The sequence below is a fragment of the Sinocyclocheilus anshuiensis genome, unplaced genomic scaffold (assembly GCF_001515605.1).
Source record: "Sinocyclocheilus anshuiensis isolate Anshui unplaced genomic scaffold, SAMN03320099.WGS_v1.1 scaffold469, whole genome shotgun sequence".
Taxonomy (NCBI): Eukaryota; Metazoa; Chordata; class Actinopteri; order Cypriniformes; family Cyprinidae; genus Sinocyclocheilus; species Sinocyclocheilus anshuiensis.
The window spans coordinates 514,431-540,261 of NW_015537995.1; the positions used below are offsets into that span (position 1 = coordinate 514,431).

The 25,831-nt window shown below is 34.8% G+C and overlaps 1 protein-coding gene across 2 annotated transcripts; it reads right to left on the bottom strand.

Annotated features, from left to right (window-relative positions):
• Positions 1–25,273, bottom strand: LOC107676324 (homeobox protein Meis1-like). 2 transcript variants are annotated; one of them, XM_016470854.1, is made up of 13 exons: positions 24,932–25,273; positions 23,755–23,948; positions 22,683–22,821; positions 22,472–22,522; positions 22,268–22,318; positions 22,010–22,156; positions 18,906–19,008; positions 16,775–16,920; positions 9,479–9,555; positions 4,170–4,228; positions 2,758–2,847; positions 1,668–1,768; positions 676–744 (listed from the first exon to the last, which is right to left on the bottom strand). In XM_016470854.1, the coding sequence occupies exons 1-12, from the start codon at positions 24,941–24,943 to the stop codon at positions 1,707–1,709; spliced, it is 1,131 nt and encodes a 376-aa protein (XP_016326340.1). In that variant the 5' UTR covers positions 24,944–25,273; the 3' UTR covers positions 676–744; positions 1,668–1,706. The 2 variants fall into 2 exon arrangements, with proteins under 2 accessions (XP_016326348.1, XP_016326340.1); XM_016470862.1 differs by lacking the exon at positions 1,668–1,768 and having other exon boundaries at positions 1–744.
• Between the last annotated feature and the right edge of the window lie 558 nt (positions 25,274–25,831).

The window sequence follows — 25,831 nt, forward strand, 5'->3', positions numbered from 1 at the left end:
CTGAAAACCAAACAAACACACACACACACACACACACACACACACACATAGTGTGAATATACAGCTCAGCTCACGTCAGTCAAATCCAGAACAAGCACTAGTACCTTTCAAAACCATTGACCGTCCCAATGCATCTGAGCGCATTTCTACTGCAGTAAATAATGATGTGTGAGAAACCTTTAGTTGCATTCGTCAGGCAACACCAGCGTTTATGAACCTCTTCTGTGTCACGTTTGACACATCCAGCAGCATTATATACATTTACGGGCTTTGTATTGAATTGCTCTGCACAGATTAGATCATGAACTCCTGTAACAGACGTGTGGTAGCGTGACGTCGGTGTCTGTCGCTGCGAAAATACTCCCGGGCTTTTGTCTGCAGAATAATGACTCTTCATTTGAGGTGGCACTTGAGTTGAAAGACGAGACTCTGTTTTGACCTCCCAGGCCACTTGAAGATTCACCTGGTTCCAGGTGAAAGGTCACATGAAGGAATCTCCATCCAGGTGTTGAGGCATTGCTTTATCCTGTATTGTTTTCTCTCTGTCTTGATACGCTTGATCTGCCCATCACAGGGAACGTGAGTCCCGGCGGCCATCTTGAATGCGTCTGTGCCGCCTGGTTTCGAGAGTGAAGCTGTAGGGGTTTTTGTACCGTCGAATAAAGGCCGTTCATGGTGGTGCAAGTCAAAATCCAATCCGGGTACGTGAGCAAAGGATCGATCCTCTCGCCAAAAAGCCTGACTCTGTAATGAAAAAGAGTTGAAATCATTTATGAGGGAACAGTACTGGCGCCGGCGCCGTCACAAATCAACTCAGCTGACATTTCTATCAAAACAGCCGCTTTCATCTTTATCTTTTCCTGTGGGTTGAGACATTAACTGATTCCGATGTCATAAACTGTCTCCACTGAGTAATTGAGTGACTAATTAATCGGGCTGGGCGGTTTATACCAAGTGACAATGGAATTATGGGATTGGGAGTAGATTTCACAAATGTGACCCTGGACCACAAAACCAGTCATAAGGGTCAGTTTTTTACTGAATAAATAAGCTTTCCATTGATGTAGGGTTTGTTAGGATAGGACAATATTTGGCCGAGATACAACTATTTGAAAATCTGGAATCTGAGGGTGCGAAAAAATCAAAATATTGAGAAAATCACCTTTAAAGTTGTCCAAATTAAGTCTTTATTTCTAATCAAAAATTAAGTTTTGATATATTTACAGTAGGAAATTTACAAAATATCTTTATGGAACATATTATGATAATGATTTTTGGCATAAAAGAAAAATCAATCATTTTGACCCATACAATATATTGTTGGCTACAAATATACCCCAGCGACTTAAGACTGGTTTTGTGCTCCAGGGTCACATATAAACAAAGAAAAAGAAACACATTGAATAAACATGGAATTTCAATTAAGTCGAAAGACTCGAAACACTAAGAAAGTATTTTCTTGTAAAACACTATAATACTAAAATATTTTTTTTGACAGTGTACAGTTCATACCGCAGTATATTTGCGTGGGGATTGTTATAAATGAGAATTGCTCCTACAAATGATGACATAGAAGACGAGAGAGGAATGGTGAAGAATCGTGCAAACGTGAGAGAAGTGTGACTGTTACAGCAGTAAGAGCTGCTCTCACTGGTGCAGTATGGTACCTCTGCTCTGCTGTGTTCAGCAGGATGCCAGGGGTTTGTTTACATGTAGTGCCACTGACTCTCCAGCCCCATATTCACTCCCCCAAGACCACCCAGAGCCGCTGAGAGACAGACACAGACAGAGAGAGAGACACTTTCATGAAACGCATTCTCAGAGCTTTCACAAAAACATCTACCCACAGCCTTGACTTTTGGAGAATTTTGAGTAGATATTGTGTAAAGTAAAAATTTTGCATACATCTAATTTGTTAACATATAAATTTATATATATATATATATATATATATATATATATATATACTGTACGTAAACCATTTATTGTATACTGTTCAAATATTTTGGGGTCACTAATAGTTTTTAATGTGTTTGAAAGAAGTCTCTTCTGCTCACCAAGGCATAAAAATAGAGTAAAGGCACAAATATTGTAAAATATTATTACAATTTAAAATAACTTCTTTCTATTTGAATATATAGTAAAATGTAATTTATTCCTGTGATGCAAAGCTGAGTTTTCAGCATCATTACTCCAGTCTTCAGTGTCACATGATCCTTCAGAAATCATTCTAATATGCTGATTTACTGCTTAAGAAACATTTCTATTATATGTTATTATCTGTTTTCAATGTTGAAAACAGTTGTGCTGCTTCATATTTTTAATAACAGTGAAACTTGTTATGAAAGATTCTTTTATAAATAGAATGTTAAAAAGTACAGCATTTATTTGCTTTTGTAACATTATAAATGTCTGTACTGCCACTTTTGATCAATTTAATGCATCCTTGCTGAATACAAGTATTATTTTCTTTCAAAAATATTTTGTGTGTGTGTTACATTAATCAGAACTGAGAGGGAAAATGTGCTTAATTGTCATAAACACAACTTCAAAGTCCACAACGACACACCGATGGCTTCATTTTCTTCAAGCAAAATATAATTTAATATATATTTATTTAGATTTCGGGCTGAATCATCCTTTTCATTTTTATAAACCAAGCAGTACTTTGCTGGCTTAATTTTATAAATTAAGCCGTGCTGGCTTCAGTTACAGGCTGGATGTACATTTTGTCCCTCAGACAGAGGCTTGATGTACCTGGTGGTCTGATGCCCATGTGCGACTGTCCGTCCATTACAAAACCTCCCATTGGCTGACCATCAGGAGTGTATGGGCCACCGTGACCTACTGCACACACACACACACACACACACACACGCATTACACACATACAGTATATTACACAAGAGACGATGCTAACAAGACTCCCTTTCCAGCTCAACCAGACCATTTACTGAAACCAAACTACAAAAATGGGTCAGAAAAGATCATTTTGTAAGCATCCGTTTTGGCAAATGTCTTTGAGGCCCATTGCAAACAGCAAGCCTTTATCCTCACCACACCAACACAACTCACACTTCATCCTGAGGAGTGTGTGTGATGGATAAGGCTGAGTTAAACTAATTCATCCTGAAAAACATTTTAGGGGCAGTTAATACAGCACACGGTCTTGAGTTTAAAAATAGCACAACACAACTGAACAGAAAGCATGTTTGGAGATATTCGATTGGTCCATTTTTGAATTTAAAACTTTAAAACGTGTTTTTTTATTTATGTATTTATACCGTATACCCTAGTAAAAAAGTAATATATTTAAATTACATTTATTTCATACTAAGTATATTTCAAATCTATTACTGAGATATCGCTCAAGACTTGCTGATATAAAAATTATAATTTAACTTTATTTGCCGTACTACTTGTGCACAATGCACATTTCTTAATATTAAGTCTAAAATGTGTTTTAATGTCACTATTACTAAGATTGTATGATCTGTCTTTTAATGCAAGATATTTAAAGTGTAGCTGAAGTGTACTTGCAATAGTTGCACTTTAGCACAATCAAATATACTTCAGTATCTCTTTAGTTGGACTTCAGCAATACTTCCACACAATTAAAGTGCATTAACTACAAAATCAGTTGTTCCAATTTAGCAGACTTTAAGTATACCAGGTTAGTATAGTAAAAGTACAATTGCAGGGTATTTTTATTTAGTACATAAATATGTAAATGTATTTGTAGTATATTTAGCATGAAATCAAGCAGGTTTTAAAAATACTGTAATAACAGTACAATTGTGTAAAATTATTGCAATTTTAAATAACTGTTTTCTATTTGAATATATTTTAAACTGTAATTTATTCCTGTGAGGTAAAGCTGAATTTTCAGCATGTTTGGAGATTGTTTTAAAATTCCTGCACATTAAAACCTTTAAATTAAAAAGTTTTTAAGCCATGGTCTTAAAAACTTGATGCTCATGGCATAAAGCGCTGAAAAAAATAAAAATAAAAATGCAATGCAACAGCCAAATCCATTTATCTCACAAATATTTGCATAGACCAATAATTAAAATATGGTGCAGACGGAACACGAGAGCATGTCCTGGATGAACGGTTTTGCTCAGAGAATTGAAACAAATAAGATCTGAGTCAGTTTACAAGGCACTTGCCTGCGCGGTTGGACTGGTCGATCATCGGTTGGACGATTCTTCTCCTGGCGTTGATAAACCTGATGAAGCAAAGGAAAGAACAGGGGTGAAAACATTAAAAAAAGGCCATAAAAGCACATTTATGTTTTATTAACGCTGCTGGCTTCTGTCAAAGGCATACATCATTACAATTATTGCTCATACTTATGATTATGGATTTGAACAAACCCAGAGTATTAAACTTTGGCGTGCAACTCATCCAGCACCGCTTGTGCTCCAGACATGAATGATTCCTCAAATCATGCAGCTTATTAAGTCTGAAATCATCAGATTTATGATTTTGCCTGGTGGATAATAAAATGGACGAAAAATCCAATAGACAAGCCATATGTAGAGACCAGAATAACAGAGATGAAAGCCAGTAAGGAACACCTAGCAACGCCATAGCAACCACCCACAACATGCTACTGGCGGCAAATTTTTAGAACACTCGTTTATTTGAACACAGAACATAAATAAAACACGTTCCACAGAACTTCAATGCTTTCCGCATTTATTCCCATCCTACGCTTGACCTCTGACCCCCTGACTCAGTGACCTCACACCCCGGGCAGCGGAGCAGCTCTGCTCTTTCTCAGCCTAAAAAATTCCCCGTGACCTCTGACCGCCGGGTGCCAGGGCACAAGTCCACACATGATTAATGACCGCTCTGCGTCTCCCCAGGTGCTTCGCTCGCATTTAACCTTCACAAAGGAGGGGAAGTTCTACTTTTAATTCACAGGAAGTGAATTACACACTCTGTGAGAGGTGTCACCATCTGAAATGTTAAACAGCATATGACATTAGAGTTATGGGTGAGGAGAAGCCTGACTTTACATCAGGCCAACTTTGACCAGACGTAAACATTCACAGTATTCCCTTACTGCAAAAAATAGGAATTTACTGCAAAAGAAATAAAGTCTCAGTTTCAGAGAATATATTGTTATTTTTATTACCACGCTGGCAAACTTTTTTTTTCTTGTTTTAATAATAAATCTAACAATTCTTATAAACTCTTTGGGGAAAAAACACCTTTTATGAAGTTTTGCTTCTCACGTAAATTTATCTTGTCTTAAGGATGTGATAGAAATGTATACTGGAAAACAAGAAAAATCTAAAATTTGAGCTTTGCATATATAAACGTCCGTCAATAAGCTTTTTTTGAAAGAAATTAATACTTTTATTCAGCAAGGATGCATTAAATTGATCAAAAGTGAAAAGGAAGACATTTATAATGTTACGAAAGATTTATGTTTTAAATAAATGTTTTTTTTTTAAGTTTCTATTCATCAACGAATCCTGAAAAAAGTATCACGGTTTCCACAAAAATATTAAGCAGCACGACTGTTTTCAAAATCGACAATAATCAGAAATGTTTCTTGAGCAGTAAATCAGTATATTAGAATGATTTCTGAAGGATCATGTGACACTGAAGACTGGAGTAATGATGCTGAAAATTCAGCTTAGCATCACAGGAGTAAATTACATTTTACTATATATTCACATAAAAAAATTATTGAATTATTGAAATTATTGAAGAGAATCAAGGAGCAGAAAGATTTCACAATATTACTGTTTTTACTACATTTTTAATCAAATAAATGCCTTGGTGAGCATTAAAGCATTATAAAATGCATCATGTTTTTCCCATAGCATCCTACTATTCACATTACAATGTACTGTATGTTATGCATTAGTCTTACACACAAAAAACTATATTAAAAGTTTATAGAGATCACATGGAAAATTTAAAATGCCAATTAAAAATGCATATGTTATAAGATTTTATAATAAATTGTACATATTATGTTGCACACCACAGCTTGAGAAGCACTTGCTGCATTGAAAGCAGAGATAAACAGGAAGAGCATTCAGAGCAGGTACTATAAACACTTCTGTGAGGTTGTAGAGGGTGAGCATCTCGCTCAGCTCCGCCTGGTAGGTGACCAATCAGAGATAGGAGTCGTATCCCCAGCGGGGATGGGCCCGTCCCACTCTTTAAGGGGGTTAAAAGCTGACCCCTCACTGAACCCCTCTTCTCACCACGAGACCAAGTTTACGAGCTTCATGCCGCTGCCTGTTCACTCCAAACACACACACACACTCGTACACGGCCCAACACGCACGCCAAACACATAACAACACTATGCAGCAAGTCAAATATTTGGGGGCCCTTTCTGGTGCACAAGGGAGCAAAGAAACACATAGTACCTTTCCTTCACAATCCAACACAGAACAAACCTGCTGTGCCATATATACACTTATACATGATTACATATACCCAAAAATATGCAACAGTATTAACATATTTGAGAGAAATATATACAATTATAATGAATAAATTCTTAAATATTATAAATAATAATATTAATTAATTAATTATAAATTAATAACATTAAATTATAATAATATGATAATTAGACATATATATATTTTTTTTTTCTTTTATATATAAAATTATATATATAGATATATAGATAAATCTCACTTTTTTTTATATTTATATATTTACATATATTTTAAAAGTTATATATTAATAAAATGCTACAGTATTTTTCTTAAATAAAATAAATTATACATAAAATGTTTATATGTATGTGTGTGTGTGTAATTATAAAATTTACTAGCAATTTCAGTTAAAATGGTTACAATTTATATATATACACACAGCTAGATAGAGTCTATATGGGTGTTAAATGTTTATAATTTACTATATAAAATGGGGATGAAAAGTAACAACTAGTGAAAATATTATATTTAGCTTTTTAATACTAAATATTTATTTGCAAATTATATTATCCACATAATTTAAGTGAAAAGTTGATTTAAAGTGCCCCTATTATGCCATTTCCAATATTGCCTTTCATGCAGTGTGTAATGTAGCTAAATGTGAATGTAAATGATCTGCAAAGTTGTAAAGCTGAAAGTGCATGATAAATAAAGTTATTGTCTCCCAAAATAAAGAATCGACTCAGCGTTTTTTTGACCTTGCATGCATGTAATCCTATTGTAGGAGACAACAAAAACAATATTAGGAAAATGGCATAATAGGGGCACTTTAAAATCAACATGAATTCCAGTTAATGCTTAATGTTCATGCATACTGTCACAAATAAATATGTGTTAAATTTAAATTTAAATATATCTTTGTTTTATATCACTGCTTTTCTTTGTTTTAACATTTGTGAAAATCTCAAAGCTTTCTGATAATTTCCAGGTTTGAATAAACAATAAATCATTGTAGCCTCAGACATTCAGACCCCACTGTACATTCCTAGGCCTCACAGTTTATATTATTTCACCATATGATATTTGTAGCCTATTGAAGCTAAAACTCAACAACAAATGTTCCTGTCTGGAAACCATAGACATGAAGTGTTCTCTTAGTCCCACTGTATTGTGAGTTCATTCAGAGGACATTGTGTGTGTGTGTGTCTCCACGTTTAAATAAACCAGTCCAGCTGTTCCCAGTGATAATTTCAGTTTAATTTGACAGCAGCTCGTTTTCGCCCCTCTCGTTCCCTCACCTGTTTCCTCATACACGGACATACACACCGCACTTTCTGCGCTCTTGTTTGTGTTGGGCTTTTTCCACTCTGGTGATTAAAACGCTAATTAGTTGTCATTTTGATTATGAAGGGCTCTTGAATCCGTGTATCATTCGTTTTTTGATTTAATATTGAAAGTAGGAAAATGAGAAAACGGCTCCTTTTTTCTTTTTCGTTTTTCAAGAATTCATCTTAAATTTTCATTTTTCGTTCTGTTGTTCTCTTTATTTTTCAAAGGCATGACATTTTGTAGTTATTTTGAACGTAACATTACACAAATAAAAATTTACATTTTACCATACGACTATAAATAACAACAAAACAAGAAAACAAAAATGACGTCTTTATTCAACAATTCTTCTCCCCCGAGTTACTGTCTTCCGCCATTTTGGAGAGCATCACAACGCATACGCATACTTTCCCCTCCTAACATAAACAACGCTGATTACGCTCCAAAATGGCAGAAGACGTAACTCGGGGGAGTAGAATTGTTCAATAAATTATGAAGTTGAGCCACTGATGTCACATGGACTATTTTACCGATGTCCTTACTACGTTTCTGGACCTGGGAACATTACAGTTGCGTTGCTGTCTATGGAGGGTCAGAGAGCTCTGATTTAATAAAAAATATCTTAATTTGTGTTCCGAAGATGAACGAAGGTCTTACAGGTTTTGAATTACATGAGGGTGAGTAATTAATGACAGCATTTTCATTTTGGGGTGAACTATCCCTTTAAGATATTTCCCCTCGATGGGGAAAAAATCCAAGTGAACATCAATCAGTACTCGATATTAATTTAAACTGCATATTTAAACTGCTTTAAATATGACTGCTGTTTATTTCCTGTGCACTTCAATACTGGTCTGCGCTTGACTGTCGTCACGTCTGCTTATTGAGTTTATTTAACCCATTTTATTGGAACTGTGTGAACTAGAGTGATTAGGCTACTCACCTTAATGTTGTTCTAAAGGCTTATTATTTAATTAACACAAACATGTCCTGCTGGCACTTGCCAATTTAATGGCAGAGAATGGTGACTTTAGGTTTTTGCATATCTGTCGTAAAATAATCATATGCATCACGTGGCTTATATTCCGAGCATTCTGAAGGTATACTGTGGGTTTGGCGAGAAACAAACCGAAATGGCACGTTATTATAATTTATGAAAATCTATCTTGCGTTGCAGTCCTGTGTGCATTTCATGCCTAAAAAACATGGACAAAACTATGCAAGCTCCAAAAATATGATCCAGACTACATGAAGTAAGGGTTCAGTTGCTGCAAGCATAACCATTGTAAGTGGCGACCGCAATGTGTTTTTGTGTGGTGAATGACTGGCTGCCGAGAGCATGAAGCCATAGAAATTCAAGAGACATTTGGAAACCAAACACTCAGACTATAAAAACAAACCTGTTGAGTTTCTTTAAAGAATATATCTGTCTGTCTATCTATCTATCTATCTATCTATCTATCTATCTATCTATACATTTGCATTGTATTGGCTTGTATGTACTTTAAAACGCCAGACTGTATCAGTTTTTTTTTAAAGAACGAGTGAATAAAAGTTCTTTGATGAACTTAAAAAGGTTCTACTATGACATCATGCTGTAAAATCCTTTTTGTTTCTCATTAGAAATAACAACAGACATCACATTAGATCACTTGCTCATAACTGTTTTCTGGATTTTTTTTGTGTTTAGCTTTGAGTTGATGTTGTGTTAGTTTGATCTGATGAGCACTTACCAGTTGTTGACCTGCAGGACGGTCAGTCCAGTGTCCTGGGACAGCTGCCTCTTCTGTTCCTCAGAGGGGTACGGGTGCTGCGGGGCACAAACATTAACAATCACAAAACATTAAAGTCAAAATAAGGTCAGTTTTGATTTCATGTTGACTTTAAAGCATTTTATGCTTAGATTATAAATTCATGTAAATTTATCAGAGAGTCAAAGGTATGGCCACAAAAAATGTTCATAAGATATAATAGATGTATGTTTGAAAATGTAAAAAAAACTCAATTGGAATTGGAATATCAAGATTTTTCAAATGTATTATGTATTTTAACATTAAAATGTTATATTAAATTGTAAATTAATATATCATATTTATGTATAAATTATTTTAATATTTAATATATAAAATATAAGTAATTAAGATTACATTTTAAAATGTATTTTAATAAAACTTATAATATACACACACACCCATATATATATATTAAAAATCATAATTATTAAAAAAAAAACAGTGAACATGAAACAATAGAAACAACACAAAAATCAACAGGACTTGAAGAATCAGGTTTCAGCTGCCATTGTTCCTCTGTTGAACTGTGTTTAGCGTCTGTACTGTGTTTGCATGTGCAGCCAAACAAATTCCTTGTGTATCTTGGCAAATAAAGCCCTAAACTCTAAAGGAAAGCCCATGCGCTAATCGGAGAGCTGCCAGCTGGGATTTAGACGCCAAGCCACAAAGTCATTACAACTTGCTATCCTGTAACCAAGGGTGACGGCTCTAGCAACCACCAAAGCCTTTCTCTAAACCCAGAGGATACGCACACAGTGACAGAGGAGGTCTCAACCTGTAATTAGACAACAACTGAGCCCAGGTCAGCCATCTAAAGCTCAACAAGATCTAAAATAAAGAGGCGTGCGTATTAAACTGATCCTGAAGCAGGAGTTTTACAGCTAAATTAGAAACAATTAAGATTTAAATAATTAAGATATTTCTTCAGATGAATTACATTTTAAAACTTAATATTTATTTAATAAAACTTGAAATCTCATATTAAAATGTAATTTAATACATAAAAAGGATTTTAATAATTTGTTCTATATTATATAAAAAATTAAGATTTACATAATTAAGATTTTTTTTTCATCTTAAAGACATTAAAGATAATTAGACTTTTAAAGATTAATTACATTTTAAAATGTATTTTAATAAAAATTAAAATGTCAAAATGTAATTGACAGAGGAGGTCTCAACCTGTCATTAGACAACAACTGATCCCGGGTCAGCTGTCTGAAGCTCAAGGAGATCTATAAATAAAGAGGTGTGTGTATTAAACTGATCCTGGAGCAGGAGTTTTACAGCAGCGACTATAAACACCTCACCCATGAATTACTCTCTCTTAACACCTGTTGCACGCTGAGAGCTCTGGTAGCAAATGGTGGGTAACTTTACGAGTGACTGAGCCATGCTGGCTGGAGGTGTGTGTGTGTCCTGTGAAACTCAATGAAGAGTTAAAGGTGTGTGTGGGGTCATTATCCTGTTTACAGAGGCAGTAAAACTGTTAGGGCTCTAATGATCGGTAATTCAGGGTGAACGGTACTTAAAAAGACTAAAACACCCAGCCTCACCCGCTGCAGCTGTGTGTGTGTGTGTGTGTGTGTGTGTGATGGTCTCTGTATTGTACTCAAACACTGCGTCTAGACCTCTACCTAAACTCTACTATACCAGCATTCAACTGTTGGGTCACAACCCCCCCAAAAAAAATCACAGACAGCAGCAGACAAAACAATAGTAGATGCAAATAATAAAATGCAAAAATCAGTCATAGGTAATATAATACATTTGCACATTTTTGGGCATATATTATATACATACACACATATATAAAGACATATAAATAAAGACATTAAACTTTAATATAATTGATGTATAATTGTTTTATTTTATCTTTATTTAATATTTTATAGTTGCATTCATTTATTATTTTTTCTTCCCAAATGTGTTAATACTTTTGCACATTTTGGGGCATAAAGAGTTAATGGTAATATTATATGAGAAGTATATAAATATGTAAAGTAATATACCAATATTTAAACAATGTGTGTGTGTGTATACACACATGAAGTATTACAATGAAGAAATGCTAAATATAAAATATAAATATATTTTATTTAAATATAACTCTATTATTATTATACTGTATTTGTATTTAATATTTTATTAATATATAATTTTATATATGAAGTACTACAATAAAGAAATGAAACAGTTATTTTCAATAATACAAATATTTCAAAATTTTACTTTTTTGCTGTACTTTGGATCAAATAAATGCAGCAGAAGAGACTTCTTTAAAAAAACAAAAAAATCTTACTGTTCAAAAACTTGGTAGTGTATATATATGTTGCTATATTCTTGATTATTATCCTAATTTATTTTATTTTATTTATTTGGTATATAAATACAGCTTTATAGATATTAAATAGCTACTTTTACTTAACTTGCAGTGTAGCAAACAACTTTTTCAAATGGGTAGCTTTATAGTATCTAAATTACGAGTAGCTTGTTACTTGGCAAGCTAGTTTTAAAGTAGCTTCTCCGACACTGCATAAAACAGATTTTCATTTTAAAAAGATGTTCCTGCAAAGACCCAGCAGGCCGACTGTGATTTTCATTAACTTTGCAGCGCATCCCAAAGCGAGGCTCTCCGTTTCATCTCTGCGTCTCGTCTTCCCTCCCTCCCCTCTGCGTTTACCAAAAGTCTGGCCGTGATGAATCACCTCTCCTTTCTTTCATTCTCCCCAGCATTTTTCTTTTCCGCATCCCTTTCTTTTCACGGGCAAGGACGGAAATTCCCCGTAGGTCTAGCAGAGCCTGGTCCCCAGGAGGAGCTGTCAGAGCCATAATGGATGGTGTTTTGATAACAGCGAGTTCGACCCTGGAGAGACCCCGGGGGGGAGGAACCCCAGCAGATCCATCCTCACACAACATGCCTGTGCAGTTGGGCTAAATGAGGTCCGTCGCGCCCCCGCCCCCACCGCGGCCCTCCACTCCTCATTTTTTGGGACTGACGCTAATTGCGGCGCCCTCATTACAACCAAATGCTCCAGCGCTTCAAAGGAAAACTATGTCTGTGGAGAAACCAGCTTAAACAGTAGCATGGACAGCCTAGAAAGTATAAATACAGCCCTAAACAAAAGCCACTGTTACAGGTGGGTGTTAAATAAGTCTTATGTAGTGGCATTAACTGAGACGTAAAAGAAAAATGTTCACCCACAGAATGAAAATTATGTCCTTTCACAGCCCTGCCTCATATTTACTGAATGAAATCCAATGCTTGTTTCTTACTCATTTTGGGCTGCTGATTCTAAAAATAGTGCCTAATTTTGCTCTTGCATGTCACACTTTCTCACAAAATATGTGGAATTTGTAGCATTTTTGCTTTCGACAACCATTTGTAAGGTTGAAGAAGTCCTGTATTATCACTTCATCGTCAGAAAAACTGCCATAAAGACATCATTCCTGGAAAGAATTTATAAATCTTCATTTAGATTTTGTGAGGGGAAAAACGGTTAGTGACAAAAAAAATGTGTTGATATTTTTATATACATTTTTATACATTTTATATACAAGATTTAAAACACACACACACACACTCAAAAGTTTGGGATAAGTTAAATTTTTTATGTTTTTAAAAGAAGTTTCTTATGCTCATCAAGACTATCTATTTGATCAAAAATACAGAAAAAATTTAATTTTGTGAAATATTATTGCAATTTAAAATAACAGTTTTCTATTTTAATATATTGTAAAATGTCATTTATTTCTGTGATGGTAAAGTTGAATTTTTAGTATCATTACTCCAGTCTTCAGTGTCACATGATCCTTCAGAAATCATTCTAATATGCTGATTTATAATCAATGTTGGAAAGAGTTGTGCTGCTTCATATTTTTGGGGACCTGTGATACTTTTTTCAGAGTTCTTTGAAAAATAAAACGTTAAAAAGAACAGTGTTTATTCAAAATAGAAATTGTGTGTTACAATGTACACTACTATTCAAACGTTTGGGGTCAGTAAATTTTTCTTTATTTTTTTAAATAAATTAATACTTTTATTCAGCAAGGATGTGTTAAATGGATAAAAAAAAGTGGTAGTAAAGACATATTGTTAGAAAAGATTTCGATTTTGAATAGAAAAGTTCTTAGCATTTGAATTTGAATCATTTTTTATTCATCAAAGAATCAAAGAAAAATGTATCACAGGTTCCAAAAAAATATGAAGCAGCACAACAGTTTCAACACTGATTATAAATCAGAATACTAGAATGATTTCTGAAGGATCATGTGACACTGAAGACTGGAGTAATGATGCTGAAAATTCAGCACTGCATCACAGAAATAAATTAGATTTTAATGCACATTCAAATAGGAAACCAATATTAGAAACTGTAATAATATTTCACAAAATTTCTGTATTTTTGATCAAATAAATGCAGCCTTGATGAGCATACACTCTTAAAAATAACGGGTGATTTTGCAGTGATGCCATAGAAGAACCATGTTTGGTTCCCCAAAGAAACTTTCAGTGAACAGTTCTTAAAAGAACCATTTTGAAGAACATTATAAAAATCGAAATAACCTTTTTCGACTATAAAGAACCTTTTCTGCATTTGAAAGGTTCCATGGATGTTGTGTGTGTAAGAGTGTATGAGGATCATGATGGAGTGTAAGAGGATCTTTTGAAACGCACATATATACAGCATCACCAAATTAGGCAATATTTGGCCAAATCAAATATTGTGGCAAATCAGCAGAATTTGCCACATTTCAAGAATTTCAAGATACAGATCCAAACCTGCATATTTTTGGGACACAAAACTTAATGCAACTCTCTCTCACGCAGCAAAGAACTGTCCAAAACTAAAAAAAACAAACGCAGTAAAAGTCGAAATGACTCATACATTATGAAGAAATGACAGCATATGGGTCTTGAGCAACAGTAAGAACGCAGAAAATAATGAGAGGGTGAACCATTCCTTTGGTCTGCGCTGCAGTAGAATTAAAGGGTAATCAGCAAGCGGAGGTCTGCGAAATCACATTTACCACTGACAAACACGAATATGGAGATTGAAAATTATCAGAGCCTGGGAAGAAGCAGGGTGGAAAACATATGAATTAGGTTTTGCATGTGCTTCTCGTGTTTCTGAACTTCAAACAGCAGGATGCAGTAACGTCTGCGATGGCGCTGCATGGTGTTTGTGTGTCTGCTGGAGCTGAATGGATCAGGCAACTGTACGGGAATAAAGGTTGGGGGCGCGTTCTTTTACACCCATGACCTTTGACCCCCTAATGATCTCAGGGAATGTTGTAATGTCATCTATCTGCATGCTAACCACCTATTCGGCGCCTGAAGGAAAGCCCTCGCGTCTACAGCTCACAGTCTGTTTCATTGTTCACCTCCAAATCACTGTGAAGTATGTTTAGGTGTTTGTGCGCTGCTACAAATTATCTGTACAATAATGTTATGTGATTATTGTCGTGTTAATTCATAAGTTGATCATGTATTGGTTTAGGCCTGTACTTGCTTCTCATATAAACTGATTTTAGCAAGGGTTTGGCACTGTTGCTAAATCACACAATAGCCCAAATAACCATTTGATACAAAACATGCAAAGTAAAATGGTCTCACTATTTTAACACTCCATATTGAAATAATTATAAATATATCAACACTTCTTGCATTTTATTCACCGTCTTGGATAGATTTTTTTCCAGCTTGTGCATATGGGATTGACTCCTCTTTGAAGGATATTTATGATTCTGCCAATTTAGCAAAAAGAAAGTATCTAATTTTCTTTGCCGTTCAAAAGTTTGGGATCAGTTTGGGATTTTTTAAAATGAAAGAAGTCAGTAAAACAGGGGAGAAAAAAACAGTAATTTGTGAAATAGTATTACAATTTAAAATAACTATTTTCTACATGAATATATGTTAAAATGTAATTTATTCCTGTGATGCAAAGCGACATTTTCAGCATCATTACTCCAGTCTTCAGTGTCACATATACTTCAGAAATGTCTTTACTGTCACTTTTGAACTATTTATTGCATCTTATATATATATATATTTGGCTTTTGATGGCAAAAACTATATATTTCCAAATATATATTTTAAATATATTTCAAAATATACAAAAATGGCCAAAAATATATTAGCTAAAATATGTTTATTTATGTAAATATATTTTCTACCAATATATATTTTGATCATTTTTGAATATTTTTTTAATCTATTTTATAAATATAAATATATATATATTTAAAAGCATTTAAAATGTATATTTTGATTAAAACGTATGCAGTGTGGTTAGCACATGTTTAGCTCATTCCTGTCCTCCAAACGATAATAAAAATACAAAAGAATAAAAGCAATCTGAAAGCAAAAAACTTCTACAATCCTTCCTTCCTTAATGTTGGTTGCTCAGGCAGCCTTGTGTTCTGCTGCTTCACATCTGCTCTCAAGAAGGCAACAAACTACCCACTAATTACCCAATCTAAATCACAGCCTTTATGTGGGACACATTTGAGCTAGTGTTTATGAGGCAGTGTGAGCGCCTATTTGTTTGGAAGGAGATTCAACAAGTTTCCGAATGAGAGAGAAGGAAAATAAGGCTGCAGAAACGTCTGCTCAATTCTCTGAAAGCAATATCACTGATTACATATTCAAAGCTTGAGGGAGGGGGAGGGGCTCCGAGTCGTGCCCGCCCACTTTACCATGGAAACCGTTATCATACACATGACAACAGTAAGGAAACCCTGCTGTGTTTCATCCCAATATATCATTACACCGGTCATTAGTGCATCTGTGTGTGTGTGTGTGTGTGTGTGTGTTCACTAACTAGCCTCTAGGCAATGTGGGAGCGTCACTGAGCTTGAAATAATGTAGCCGTGCAGGTACAGACACGCCGCATGAGCTTCTTATCTTGTTCTATGCATCTGTAAGCTGTTTTATAGGTTTATATGTGGGTATTGATGACCTCCAGATTAATCTTACAAATAAAAAAAACTTTAGGTTACATGATAACTAGTAACGCACATTCACCCGCACTTTCATTAATCTTAACATTAATATTTCTGAAAACCGTAAATTCTGTCATTTACATTTATATTGCATACAGTTTAATGACGATTGGCTTTAGTTCAGCACATTCTGGTTTGGTTTTTACCCTATGAGAAAGTAATACGCAATGTAAATTAAGATTATAAGAGCTTGATTTGCATAATCATTGGGAAAGCAGAGAGGTGTTTTACCGTGAGGTGCTGGAACAGCCATGCCCTCATGATGTTGGTTGCCACTTTGGGAAAAATGCCTCTTTTCTTGTTGTTCTTCCTCTCTTTATCAGGGTCTTCCTCCTCTCCTGTGCTTGGAGACGCAACACTCTGATCCAGAAAGTCACCTGGGGAAAAGAAAGCAATTACACAGCGTTAACAGATGTGAGATAATATTCTTTGTATTTGCATTGGCTGCATTCGTTTTCATTTATATGTAATGCTTTTAAAGTGCCCCTATTATGGATTTTTGAAAATTACCTTTCATGCAGCATGTAACACAACTCTAAGTGAATAAAACTTTCTGATGTCAGACAGAAAAAAAACTGCACTGTAAAAAGTATTAACATGCAGCTGTTACCTTAAAGAGCCATTTCTGCATGGTTAAAGGTAGTTTTGTTGGTATAAATTAATGTATGTAGGACGATTCAGTGATGTTTGATAATATTTTTGACAATTATCTCATTTTACATGCAAAGAAGGCATTTAGATAAAAACCCTACTGGCAAAAAAAAAACAGTGCTTTAATTTTATGCATTAGAAGGAGGGTACAAAATGTCATGAAAATAAAACTATTTTTGAAAACAAACTAAAAAAAACTGACAAAGTAAAAAAAAAAGTATAACATGCCCTCTTCAAATTCAATCTTAAAAAAAAAAAGACATATTACAGTGTTTACAGTAATAAAAATCTTAACCATTAATAATCTTTGAAAGCATATCATCAAAAAAAAATTTATACTTAAGCATCAGAAAGAGGGAACAAAATGTCATGAAAATGAAATTGTAGCTCTTTTTGAAAACGAAATTGACAAAAAAAAGTTAAAATGTATGTCATGGGCCCTTTAAATTCAGTCTAAAAGCAAACAAAAAAAAAGTATAACAAATGTTTACATTATAAAAAAGTCTTAGCCATTAATAGTCTTAAAAGCATACTAGCTCTTTAGTTTTATGCATCAAATAAATTTAGGTTGTTTTTGGAAACAAAATTGACATAAAAAAGTTAAAGGGTTTGACATGGCTCCTTTAAATTTTACCTAAAAGCTTAAAAGAATAAAAAAAAAAGTCAAGCAAATGTTTGAAATATTAAGTCTTGAACATTAGTAGTCTTAAAAGCATATTGAGGGGGAAAAAACAGCCCTTTGTGTTTATGCATCAGAAAGAGGGAATGTATGTCATGGGCCCTTTAAATTCAGTCTAAAAGCAAACAAAAAAAAAGTATAACAAATGTTTACATTATAAAAAAGTCTTAGCCATTAATAGTCTTAAAAGCATACTAGCTCTTTAGTTTTATGCATCAAATAAATTTTGGTTGTTTTTGGAAACAAAATTGACATAAAAAAGTTAAAGGGTTTGACATGGCTCCTTTAAATTTTACCTAAAAGCTTAAAAGAATAAAAAAAAAAGTCAAGCAAATGTTTGAAATATTAAGTCTTGAACATTAGTAGTCTTAAAAGCATATTGAGGGGGAAAAAACAGCCCTTTGTGTTTATGCATCAGAAAGAGGGCACAAAATGTCATGCTTTTGAAAACAAAACTGACATAGAAAGTAAAAAGGGGTGACACAGCTCCTTTAAATTTGTCAAAAACTTAAAACAGACATCAAGCAAATGTTTACAGTATAAACAATGCTCTAGGACAGACTCTGTGCTTCATTGTGATCATTTAACCGTGTGTTTGTCTGTCTGTTGTTTCTCTTTCTCAGGTAGTGAGATACTCCGTCCGAGCCAGACTCACAGCTGCTGTTCTGAGGCACAGCGAACAAAACACACACACACACACAGATGTGGTGCTCGGGGAAGTATGTACTCTGGTTTTTATTGGCCATGGTTGGTGCTCAGAGCAGAGGAGAAAAGTCTTTATATCCATCATGCACCATTTCCTGTCCAGCACACATCCACACACACACACGCAGTTATTTAGGAGCAGTCTACCGGTGTGTGTACTTGCGTGTTTGTGTGTGCGTGTGCAGTCAGAGACCCCCGAGGCGGTGCTAAAGTGTAAATGTATGCTAGAGATGACAAACCTGCAGCAGATCTGTTTCACTTGGCACAGAGCGAGGCCTTCGCAAACGCTCGCGTGTGTATCTGTAGCATAGCGTGTGAGTGTGTTACCGTGCTCGCTGCTGTTGTCTCCATTGTGTGAGCCGGGCCGTCTGCCGCAGGCCGCAGGAGCTTCAGAAGAATGAACAGATTCGTCGTCTTCCCTCCAGAACGCCTAGAGAGAGACAGACAGGTAGACAGAGTAATAAGCTGCGTTCGGCGTAATATACGATTGGTTAAGTACAGTATAGCAGCGCATACCAGAGGCGTGCTGTAAGGAGTAATACAGAACACATGCTGCAAGAGCAAACAGTTGAAGAGTGCTACAGACTGCTGTATATAAACACACGTGCGCATGCACGCACAAACATCTGCGCAGAAATTATAAGACAAACAAACGCACTCACATACATGCACGGGATATTTTGAAAACCCATCTTATCGGCTTTAACCGAGCGAATGAAGCGGATTGATACGGCCCCGGACGCTGATTGGTCAATTGAGCGTTCGAACTGTGCTAAAATATATAATATAATAACAGCTATGATGTGAAACACCTGTGCATCTGGCCAGTGTGTGTATCACTGCACACTGCATGTACAGACCAACTATGAACGCTGCATGTCAGTGACAGCTAAATATTTTTATTATGTTGTAAAGATGCAATCTGATCAGTGTGTTGCATTTAACTGACACTAAACCTAGAGAGAAATGTCTTAACCAGGGGTCAGCAACCATTCGCACACGAGCGATAAGAGCAAGATGGATTAATATTAGAAGAGACTGGGGCTAGTTGTCACAATTTTTACTCCAATTAGTATTTCTTATAGTGACGTTATTTGTTAAAAGTAGTTCAAAGTTTTCATTACATACATACATATATATATAATGTACAAAAAAAAAATAAAACTTTGCTGTTTTATTGTAATGTTCTTTTTGCAAAAAAAAAAAAAAAAAAGAAAATTTTTTTTTTTGGCATTTTTAGAAGCACAAATATTCCAAGTAATCTCTCATAAAAGCTGCAAATGTAAAAATAAAAATCTAAAAATTATACATATAAATTATATATATATTAATTTATTAAAATTGTATATATTGTACATTTCTGAAAAATTGACCCTGTCACCCAAATGCAATTACAGAAACATGATAAATTATAATATATAAAATATATATTATATATATAAAAATTGCATATATTTTACATTTATGAAAAATCGTCCCTGTCACCCAAATGCAATTACAGAAACATGATGACATTAGTATGATATTTTAGCTTGGATATTTTTGGATATTTTACAAAACTAACACTAATTTAAGAGGGTTTTGAACTAGGTGCTTAAAACCAACATTCAAAAGCATTGTTATGGGACGTTTTGTGTGTAACTGAACTAACCTTCAATTAGTTTCCCATGTGACAACTTGCCCCAGTCAATTATATATATGTATTTCATTTATTTATTTAAAAAATGTTAAAGTAACTTATATCTACATTCCAAATTAAATGTTTTATTCAGTGATGAGTTGTTTAGGAAAGCAAATGCTTCAGAATTGAGTCAAACTAAAGTAAGTGGCTTACTTTTTGTTATCCAGTGCCAATTGTGCACAGAATAGCAACATAGTTTGGTCTTCTCGGAATAATACTTTGTATAAATAAGGAGATGTTTAGCATCTCTGCGCAATGAGCAGACGATCTTGTGACATGCTTATAATAACTCAAGATTTTCAACCAGACAAACATAATCCCTAATGTTTCAAATGCAATGATGGTGTCTCTTAAAACCACATCATTAAGAGAAACGCACTTTGAGTTATCATCACATGACACCAAACTCACAGAGAACAACAAACATATGTGCAAACAATGCAGTAAACCGAAAAACATGCTTCAGTGATTTGCATTAGGTATTGAAGACACACACAGCACACTTGACAATGTTAATGAACTCTGATGGATTATTTACAATAAATAATTAACACTTCCCAAGTTTGCTATATATATATATATATATATATATATATATATATATTCTGAAATAACAACATATATTTATTTATTTTTAGCCACTTCAAATCCTTTGTCTTTAGCGACCAGTTCAGGTGCTGCTGCAGTTTGACACCAACAGTTAGGAAGACTGTTATCTAAAACACTTTGTTTACTTGTCTCCGCCAGGAACCAAATATAATTAGAAATCTGGGAGTTTTGAGTAACCTGCTACATAAGATTGAGAATGTCTTTTTACTCGCTAAAAGGTTTCATCACACTTGTGATCATGTTACTGTGTCATTATATTCAATTGGGGAACGTATAATGTGAATTATCATATGATCTGAAATAATTTTGTGGGATTTAATTATGCATAACATGGACACTGTATAATGTGAAGAGTTAAGTTTCATTTAACCTCAAAAGAGCAAAAATGATTCATTATAAAATGACAGAAGATTGATTATCTGCTGTTATTTAATATAGACAAGGAAGACGGATAGTCTGTGGCCGTATTGTATCACATGAAACAGGAGTTTCAGGCCTCCCCACACAAACAAACTGTCCGGATAGTGTTTCAAGTTTGCTTCGCTACTGTATTTGAGCGGCTGTATTTGAAATTATAACTTCAAAATATATTAATGTATTATGAAAAGCGTATATTTTAGGTGCCTTTATGTTTTTTTATGTTTATTTATTTATTATACAGGTAAAAAAAAATGTTTTTAATGCACAAATATTCCATATATATGCAAATAAATATAGACAAATTACAAAAACATTTAAAATAGGTTTCATAACAACTTTCCATTTGCTGGGGAAAAAAAAAAACTTTTCTCACTAGAGACCCATAAATCTTGATCATATTATATACAGTGTTGGGGAAAGTTACTTTTAAAAGTAATGCATTACAATATTGCGTTACTCCCTAAAAAAGTAACTAATTACGTTACTTAGTTACTTTTTATGGAAAGTAATGCGTTACATTACTTTTGCGTTACTTTTGCGTATTTTTTTTTCCATTTAATTTCATATTTATGTTATATGTTAGCATCTATTAAACTTTTAATATAACAAGTAATTCACTTTTTCATGAAAAAGCTCTAGTGGCTTCCTGGCTCTGTACAAAGCATGAATGTACAGCATTCAAAAGCAAACAAAAGCAGAAAGATTTGAGCAGAAGACTTGCCTGGTCTGTCCCGCCTGGAGTGCGTGTAAATTCTTCGCCGTCAGATCTGGATCCCCCGTCTTTATCATCCACCATCAGATCAGTGGGCATCTTCCCCTTCAGACAGCTGATGTAGCGGTGACAGAAATTGTCACACAGCTCATGCACCTACGACAAGGGCAGACATTTATCATCAGTGATCGGCCTATATGATATTAACATGATGTAGGCTGCGTCGCTCATAATAATAATAATAATAATAGTAAGTGAAAGCCCAACCTTCTCTAATTCGAGGAGATGAAATCGTAACACTTGTATGGCTTGAATCATCTAAAACGAAACGACATATCAAGTCACAAAAATGCTTTGTGATTATCGCTTCATTTTATCCAGCAATAAAAATGGAACTGAATTTTGTCAAGTAAAATTATTAGCATTTAAATAAAGCATTTTTTTAAAATCTCAAACCACAGGGCGACCTACCAAATTATCCAAGTCTGGATTCGACGAGAAGAAAGGTTTTTCCGCCCTTATCTGAAATTAAAAAATAGCGATCGTATCGTTAGTCCGTAGGCTAATATCGAGGCACAATTTTCACACAAAATTAAATTGGGCTGCGTTGTTGGTTGCTGATATTAGTACAGCTTTTTGCTAATATAATAAAGCGCTGATAGAGAGGTAAACGTGGGCTGACCTGTTTTGAAAATACTGTAATATCTTCGTCAAAGGACTCGGACGAGCAGACGTCGCCGGTCACTCCGCTCTCTCTCGGCGTACAAGTCGCCAATTCACATTTTTCAAAAACTAGTGCAAGCAGAGGAAAGAGAGGATGCCTGCAAAACAAATCACATTCAGTGGCGTTTACAGCCTATTTGTGGCGAAAATAATGCTTTGTTAGTTCTCAAGCACAGCACTTTCATACTCGAGGCCCTGTCTTTTTTTCTTTTTCTTTTACAATTAAAATGAAATATGAAATTACATATATTTTTATGTGAAAATGTAAGTTATTTTATTTTCAGGTTCATGCAAAAATGTATGGTTGTTGTGACAACAACAGGCAAACAAAGTTCATTCTGGCATTGCTATATGTGACCCTGGACCACAAAACCAGTCATAAGGGTCCATTTTTTGACATTGAGATTTATATATAATCTGAATGCTGAATAAATAAGCTTTCCATTGATGTATGGTTTGTTAGGATAGGACAATATGTAGCTGAGATACAACTATTTGAAAATCTGGAATCTGAGGGTGCAAAAATAAATAAATAATACAAATATTGAGAAAATCACCTTTAAAGTTGTCTTTAAATTCTTAGCAATGCATATTACTAATCAAAAATTCAGTTTTGATATATTTACGGCAGGAAATTTTCAAAATATCTTCATGGAACACGATCTTAACTTCAATAATTTTTTGCATAAAAGAAAAATCGATCATTTTGACCCATACAATGTATTTTTGGCTATTGCTACAAATATAACCGAGCGATTTAAGGCTGGTTTTGTGCTCCAGGGTCACTTATCTTTAAAACCTGATGCAAATGAGGGAAATAAAAGTTAATTTGTGCTAAATGTAGTCTATTTTATTTTTAAAAATCACACTGTCTACATAAAAACATTTCCATTATTTCCAGTATTTCAGTATAAAGTAGTCTTAACAGAACATCGTAAATTAATAACACAATATAACAAGCGACTAGAAATTCTACCCTACAGCCTAACTCATCTTCATAATAAAACTCATAGTCTACTAATCCCACATACCCGTAAATGGCGTCTTTATCCCGTTTAAGTGCGTCGTTAACGAGCGACGGGACGCCGGGAGCCGCGGGGAAGTGGTGAAGCGGCGGGCCGTGACTCACATGCACCGCCTGCATCGCTCTGGCCGCGTGAGGATCCCCGTACATCGGAGACGGGATCCCGACCGCATCCATTCCGTAATGGAGCAGATCCTCGTACTGAGCACATTCAAAACGTGGAAGTTAAAAATCAGACCGGGACTTTGTTGTACACACATCTAGCAAATGTTGATATAACAACAGCCAAGGGAGTATGAGAAGGGAACAAAGCTCGATTTGTTTAAAAGGTAATAAATTGAGCATCAAAAACGAATTAACGAATCACATGTCAGTAGTTTCGAACTCAAAACAAATTAATTAACGACGGATCAGTTTTCATTTTTAGGCTCTTTGTGACTTCTAAATGTGCCAGAACGTACAACGGAAACTATTTATATATAATGCGTTGCCATTAAAACATTTTAAACACTTTTTTTTTTTTAAACACGGGAAGTTTCAATCCACATCTTATGTCAAATTTAAATTAATGCTATCTTTAAAATTACCGTATCATTAGAAACCGACATCTGGCTAAAACAGGCTATTTGCTTTTTATTTCAACGCAGTTTTCTTGTAGCTAACTGCAATTTAAAAATGAATTTATAATGCAAAATATAGCTTAAAATAACAGTGAAATGTAGCAATGTTTTAACGGCGTATACAAATAATTACTCAAATTAATATCGACGTTATGTAGCATTAAATCGGTCTCGGATAGGTATCCAACTAGAGAAATATGAGTTATAAACAGGCTGTAAGCATCAAATTACGCTTTTGGCTGTCAACTAGCCTATATATGGAATTAGTCGAGATAATTGCAAAAAATAAAAAAAATACAAATTTGAATTTGATACAAATTAAAATGATTTTTAGACGGAAATTAAAAACGGCGTGCTACAACAAATGGAAAAATATGGGAGTTCCTTTTTTGGTGGTTTTATTGCTGTGTGTATTCCAAAACAACTTAGGTGTATAAACACACATTATTCATTCAAGGAATTATAGGACATCTGACTGTAATTATGTCCATTTTATCAGCTTCCTAGTAGAATTAGTCTTGACGGCCACGTTTGAGTGTTTTTGTTGCGGAGGTTTTTACGCACCCGTTGCGCCATGAGGACTCCGTGTCACCGACTCCCTTTTCTCAACGCGTCCGGATCTCAGTGCAGCGAGGTCGGCGAGTCCCACACCGCATTCACAACTCTCCCAAACACCCAGCTCAAGTGCCCCTGATGAACAATAACATCGTAATCCACCCAAATGCTCCTGGTCAGCTTTCGCAACAAACGCAAAGCTGGCTATCTATCAGTAAGTTAGAAATCCAGTTCTCGACGCTCCGAAATAACCAAAGGGCGCTTCGGATGTCTGCTCTGTTTTTCTATTTCCAATCGAATATTTGTAGCCAACGGGTGAAAACGCAAACTCCATTCAGGTCTTTGATCGCTTGGCTGGTTATTCCTAATGCAATAACACCTCTATGAGATGTGAGGAGTGTGGAGAGGGAGGAGGAGGAGGAGAGGGCGTTTGGACTTCTTAAAGGAGACGTAAAGGAAGACCAAAGCGAACCCGTGCGTAAAGAGCGCACAAATGTATTCCGAGCATGCAGGCCACTGGAAAAATCCTGTGTAGCCCTTCAGAAACCAAATTTCATACTAGACCAGATTTTTTCATACTTGGACCTAAGCCAACCAACAGTCTGAAAGTACAAGGTAACAGATGACCAGCTTAGATTTACCAGTGGCCACTGTAAACCAGCTAGAAACCATTTCGTGTCCCATTACTACATGAAAAAAAAAGAAACATCCTAATGGCACGTGAACTAAAAGTTTAAACAATTAGAAGGAAACTGAAATATCTAGCATTTTTACTATGTACATTTCTAAAAGTGTGAAAAATACCTAAATGAAACACCGTACAGGTTTGATTTACTAAATGCATCCACTAATTTAAGTCAGAGAACGAAAAGGACCAGCAGTGATCTAATGTAAGCTGTATTTATTAAC